General features: G+C 42.2%; 1 protein-coding gene across 1 annotated transcript; it reads right to left on the bottom strand.

Moving 5' to 3' along the window:
• Positions 1-333: 333 nt before the first annotated feature.
• On the bottom strand, positions 334-6,188 carry LOC121552430 (homeobox protein OTX2-like). Its single transcript, XM_041865362.2, has 4 exons — positions 6,018-6,188; positions 2,924-3,021; positions 2,134-2,285; positions 334-1,849 (listed from the first exon to the last, which is right to left on the bottom strand). The coding sequence occupies exons 2-4, from the start codon at positions 3,018-3,020 to the stop codon at positions 1,232-1,234; spliced, it is 867 nt and encodes a 288-aa protein (XP_041721296.1). The 5' UTR covers position 3,021; positions 6,018-6,188; the 3' UTR covers positions 334-1,231.
• Positions 6,189-6,274: the final 86 nt, after the last annotated feature.

Below are 6,274 nucleotides of genomic sequence, written 5' to 3'. Positions count from 1 at the left end.
CTTCCCTCTGAACCGAACTAGTCCCGTCAGTGAAATGTTGGATTATCCTCCCGGCAAACGGGATTAACATAGCTTTCCCATACTGCACATTCCTGCTACTGACACTTGAAATTGTGTGTGTGTGTGTGTGTGTGTTCGTGCGTGCGTGCGTGCGTGTATGCACCGAAAGTATGCTTGGTTTGAATTAAAATAACATTATTGTTAAGAAATATGCATCATTTTTTATGTAATATGCATTATTTTCACTAAAACTCAAATGTTGCGTTGACAAAAAAGTAACAATATTGAGGCTGAAGAAATGTTTTTATGAAGTTAAACAGGCAACACTGGGGATCAGTTCAAACGTTCTTTATTTGTGTGCTTGGCGTTTTCATAGCAGTTTGGCATAACAACCTTGAGCTGTATTTGGTCATTGATGGACACTGATGTTTCAGGCAACGTTGCTGCTCATTGACTCGGCCACTCACACGTTTGAGAACTCTCTATTTCAACTAATATTTCATCATAATAATTTATCATTTGAAACACTTGGACATTAAAAAAAAATTAAAATTCACAGCTAGGTGATCGCAGATGCGAAACTCAGAATTGCATACAAGGAATCTCAGTCTCAAAAAGCTAACAAAGATAGAGAAAATTAAAAACACTTAGGGGGACATGTATGAGCACACGAATACTGGTTGATTGTCTCTTAGAACTAGTGTCTTATAAGCATTTTTCATAAATTAAATAGTGCATCCAGGTTCGCCTCAGAGGCGCACGCACAGAGATGTGCGCGTACACACACACACACACACATACACTCGCACGCACAATGCTTTGATCAAAGGGCCCCTTTAGCTTGCCATCCAAGAGGAGAGGGTCGGGGAGTCGTAAGAAGCTTATGGAAAGCTGACCAATTCCACGCGCTTAACCAAGGGTTGGAACTTCTCTTGATCATGTTCTTCTTGAGTAACAATTTTGTTCCATGTCCTTGATCAAAGTTAAACAGAGTTCACTCTGAATTTTCAATAAGTTAACCCAACAGGTGTGACGCTGTCAGACAGACAGAGCGGCAGCTCTTCTCCTCTCCCACTGCTGCTGTTCGGGTAATAGTTTGACAGACACTAAGGCCCAGCGGTTGGAAAACTTTCCCTTTCGGCGACTCATTCACTGCCAACCTGGGCCCACCGGATTTACTGACGTTTATTTCACCACATTGTGAAAATATAATGTAATTCACTCTTTCTTCTCACAACACCTGAAATTTCCACGATGACTGGTCTTTGTAATCCAAACAATCCGCGTTGAAGTTGAGTTTCCAGGCCGCAGCCTGGTCTTTGTAATCCAGGCAGTCTGTGGGACCACTGAAGCCCAGTCCCGCTGCCCCATACCCCTGCGCGGAGAGGGAAGAAGCCGGGCTCAGGTGGCTGGAGACCCCGTTGCTGCCCATGGGGCTCATTGTGGAGCCCGCCGTGGAGAGCTGGTGGTGCATAGGCGCCAAGTAAGACCCGCAGTCCATCCCGCTGAAATACGATGACGATCCGGTGTAGCCTTGGCTGTATCCGGACGCCTGGGTGTAGGTCATCGGGTACGACCGTTGCATACATGAGGAGGAGGAGGTAGAGAGTGGGTCAGAGAGAGGAGAGATAGAGGCCGGGCTCCAGATGGACACCGGGACACTGCTGCTGCTCACGGCCGGGATTGAGGTGCTGGGGGGCGGTGTGAACTGGCCGCTGGCACCGCTCTCAGAGCTGGCTTCTCTGATGGGGGAACTTTTCTTCTTAACGGGTCTGGTCTTGCTCTGCGTGCCGCTCTGTGACTGCTGTGCCTGCTGGCGACACTTCGCCCTTCGGTTTTTAAACCATACCTGAAAGATGGATAAATATGAAAATAAAACAATGTGTTAGCGTTTCCTTGATGTTTTATTGCAATACAGTCATCTATCTATACAGTGGATGCAAAAGAAAAGACTGGTAGGCCTATTCACTGGGGGATGAACACTCCATCAAATTAATAGAGTGGAGAAGACACTCACTCTCTGAAGTGGCTTCTGGGTGCTTGACTTCTCAAGCCCAAATTAATGAGCTGTGTGAGTGGCCTTCACTCACAATCTGGATGGACACGTGTTTACACAAAGGCCCAGGGACTTACCTGAACACGAGACTCAGGTAGGTTGATCTTCAGGGCCACCTCCTCGCGCATGAAGATGTCTGGGTAGCGCGTCTTGGCGAACAGGTTCTCCAGAATGTCCAGCTGAGCACGTGTAAAGGTCGTCCTCTCGCGCCTCTGTTTACGAGGGGTGGCTGTATGAGGAAAAATAAACATTCATTATAAGACTTTACAAATACAAACATGTTATGGCTTTAGAATAAATACATTGTTTTATCCTACATAAGCTAATCAATGTGGCTTGTCAACTGTATCCAATAGGACTAAAGTTGCTGCTTTGATCATGAGCAATTAGGCTATATTTAGATGGATAAATAGCCTAGTATTTCGGTTGATATTTCAAGACAGGGAATATTTGTCCTTTGCTGAGATCTTAATTTGCATAAATTGTACAAGACATGACTCTTGTTTGTTTAGGACCATTACCATTAATAATTTACATTTACACGCCACAAAGACCAGCTGAATATTAGTTATGATCCCCTGATAGTTTAGATCATTCACTATAGGTCTAAGCAAAATGAGAATGTTTATAAAGCCAGTCGAAATGATTGATTTAAGGTCAATGATACCGAAAAACTAAATTTTGGGAATAAATTACAATTATAATTATACATTGGTTTATTTTATTTAGCCAGTTTTTAGCGTATGATCATCATTTCGAAATAGACAAGATATGCCACAAAGAAAAGCTATGCAATGAGCCATTGCAGGTTATTTTACTATTTCATGGTTATTTGTGTAAGAAATATGAAGTATTCCATGCCCTCACCTGGATAGCCGACAGACGGATGGAGTAGGTCCATCCCGGAGGCAGACAAACTCAGGCCGTTGACCGTGTAAGGCGGCTGCTTCAGATAAGACATCATTCTAGCCTCCGATCGAAGGGCAAAGTTGGAGAGAATTTTGAAAACAGAAAGTCGTTGAAAAATAACCTTTTAGTTTAGTCCTCAAGAATTCTTCTGTCCGATACCTGAACAGAGCACGACAGGAAAGAGAGAAGGTTGTTTTGGTTACACGATAAGTCCTTGTTTTTTCGTTGGAGTCGTTTACGCACTCTTTAAGCAGCGAGGTGAATTTTAGAAATGAGCGTCGCCCTGTACGCGCAGCGCTCTTAAAGCAGACCGGAGACCCCCAGCTGTCCTTCAGGACTGAGGATGCTCTGTCTGTCTGACAAACGTTTGCGCCACCATACTACCCACTCAACCCTCTCTCTCTCTCTCTCTCTCTCGCTCTCTCTCTCTCTCTCTCTCTCTCTCTCTCTCTCTCTCTCTCTCTCTCTCTCACACACACACACAAACACACACATCACCACTAACACTAACACTACCACAACCTTAACCAGCACCTAAAACATCCCATAATTTCATCATGCCTTCTCGGAGAACAAAACATTCTCGTTAAAATGCGCACACACATTGGGCCAAACAAGGCAAGACGCACCATTAGCATAGTACCCACATGTATAGACGGCATGATTGGGGGCCATTTGCAAAGACAAAGCCCGCTGTTGACCAGATAAATAATGCTGTTAACAAAAGAGCCTTTGGCGACAAACAAAAGAGATAATACTGTAAACCCAAAGCTCTCCATTTTAAGGCAATGAAACTAGCACAGCATCTTTAATTCTATCCATACGGCCTTTGCTAAAACGGTTTAATCTCTTGTGGTGAAAATTAAAATTGGGTAAACATTAAAATGTGAACGGCAATTTAGCAAAATAACTAGAAACTTGGGGGAACTCTTCCATTATTGTAATTCCATCGGACATTATTGACACTCCCTGGGCGATATCCACCTAATTAATAGCTCCCGGTAATTAGATTTAGGTGGTGAGACTATGGAAGAGTGTTGATTAGCAAAGACCACTTAATCTTAATCCAAACAAACAAGCACTTGCCCCGCAATATAAGAACCGATCATATTTCCCTCATTCGGTGGAGTCTCCTTTTTAGAGAGAGCTATTTCCTTTGGCATTAAAACTATTCTACACTAAATGACATTTTTCTCTACATAAACGCTACTAAATAGAATTCCATACTAAATGTAGCCTACAGTGTAAGGTCTAATACAGGAATCATTAGGTGAGTTTGTTTGTAATGAATAGGAACCAAACAACAATCTAGCCATCAATCGCCCATAATCCAGATAGGAAACAATGTCCTTGCCCGCTGCATCCACCTGAAGTCGTGTGGAAACATATTTATACCACTCATAGAACTAGGCCTACATTTCATCTTGAGCTTTAGCACTTTCATTCAAAATTCCAAATAGGCCTACATTTAAATGTTTTGTCATTTAGCAGAGGCTCTTAGCCAGAGCGTTTTACAGTAGCAATTAGGGTTAAGTGCCTTGCTCAAGGGCACATCGATATGTTTTTTACCTAGTCGCATGGATTCGGACCTTTCGGTTACTGGCCCGACGCACTTAACCGCTAAAATACCTGCCACCCCATTGGAATTCTATTTTGACTTTGGCCTATAGAAAACTACAAATACAAAAATGCAAACACAGGATCACAGGGTCTAGTGTATTACAACGTAACAACTAAGGATACATTTAATGTTTATTTATGAACGAATAGGCCTATACAAAGTGTGGCAAATCAAATAGCCTACATTTAGCAAATCATAAGTTGTTACATTTAAGTTGGTGGAAATGTTCGTTGTAGCCCATGGGCTCCTTCCTACATTATATTGGAATCATTATGCACCTATCTGTAGAATCGAAGTTAAAACTGTGAGTTCCCTCCTCTCGTGCACGTAGTCAAACTAGGAGACTTCATAAATGTTTATGGCCTATGTAACGGCCACCGTGCTCAATCTGTCACTTTTTTCACCCAGACCCCGTCTACCGGTTGCTCCACATCCGTTCAATAATAATTACCCTGTCCAATAATTAATTATTATTGCCCACAAGTGTTTTTTATAAGAAATTAACGAGATAATCCGGACGGCACGCGCTGCCCTGATTAGGACGCTAGCCGCGACTCCCGCGCGCTCCGCATTCGGGCTGATTAATTTTCTGCGTCACGAAAATAAAACAAAGGCTGGCATTGTGTTTATTGAGCCAGCTGACTACCAGACAACCTGCCCCCACCCTCACTCACTTTCCCAAACTGATACAGGCCGCATAATAATAATAACAATAATAATAATAGTAGGCTAATAATAATAACAACGAGATAGGCTATATAGCCTAATGAATAAGGGCTTTATCATTATGGCTATAGTCTATTGAAGCAGCGTGAAAAATGTGTTATCTTTATAATTTATTTAGAAATTCTGTTCAGACAATTTTCTGTGATGTTTTAACTGCAAATTCAAGACCTTTCTATAGTTCACGTCGGTAGGCAACAAACTATAAAACCAAGACAGAGTGCACATTATTCACGATCAACATCCATATTTCCTCCTCTTGTTGAATATAGGGTTACAGCATGTGTTTGGCTCCGTCCACAGCCAATTATGCTAGTGGCTGTATAGCCTCCAGTGCAGCCTGCATGGCCAGAGAGGTGAGGGGTGAAAAACGATTTTTTAAAACACGCCTGCCCAATTATCGCTCCATGCAGAGGTATTTCCATCACAAAGAGCACTTGATGCTATTGAAAAGGAGGTAAATACACGATAGAGATGAGATGCTTGGAAATTACTAGCACTGTTATTAGCACAAAGTTTGGCTAAAGAATGCAAAAGAGGAAAGGATTACAAAACAATTATAAACCTGCAGTTCTGTGGATGGATGAAATCGAAATAGCCTAACTGTATAGAATGTTACTCTGGCAAGCAGAATATGTCCTTATTAATCTTTCATTGAGCAATATATTTCTCAGTATTTCTAACCTATTATACAGACTTTACACTTGCCTGGTATGAAGGATTCGTCCGTCTTCAGTGCTCCTTAACTAAACGTCGGAGAAAATAATATGAGCGATAGGCAAAGCTAAGGCGACATCCGAGTCACTTGTTAAGAAATTAAAGTTTAAACCAATTATATGACAACGTCGTGATTGCGTGTCTTCGTGTTTTGAGAAAACGTGAGCGAGTGTTGCTCATTTTATCCAGAGGGAGATTTGCTAAATAACCTTGACAGCCAATGGAATAAAGCGAGGAAAATGATGTGG

Source organism: Coregonus clupeaformis, chromosome 36, assembly GCF_020615455.1.
Source record: "Coregonus clupeaformis isolate EN_2021a chromosome 36, ASM2061545v1, whole genome shotgun sequence".
Classification (NCBI taxonomy): domain Eukaryota; kingdom Metazoa; phylum Chordata; class Actinopteri; order Salmoniformes; family Salmonidae; genus Coregonus; species Coregonus clupeaformis.
Note: the sequence above shows the minus strand (reverse complement) of the source record. Positions and strands in the feature narration are given on the sequence as shown.

Bases quoted from the DNA above. Each gene is read 5' to 3' on its own strand.
- LOC121552430 (XM_041865362.2), bottom strand. From the start codon at position 3,020: ATGATGTCTTATCTGAAGCAGCCGCCTTACACGGTCAACGGCCTGAGT. The intron at 2,286-2,923 runs GTGAGGGCATGG...TTCCTCATACAG, and splicing joins TCCGTCTGTCGGCTATCCAG to CCACCCCTCGTAAACAGAGG. The intron at 1,850-2,133 runs GTAAGTCCCTGG...TCCATCTTTCAG, and splicing joins TACCTGAGTCTCGTGTTCAG to GTATGGTTTAAAAACCGAAG.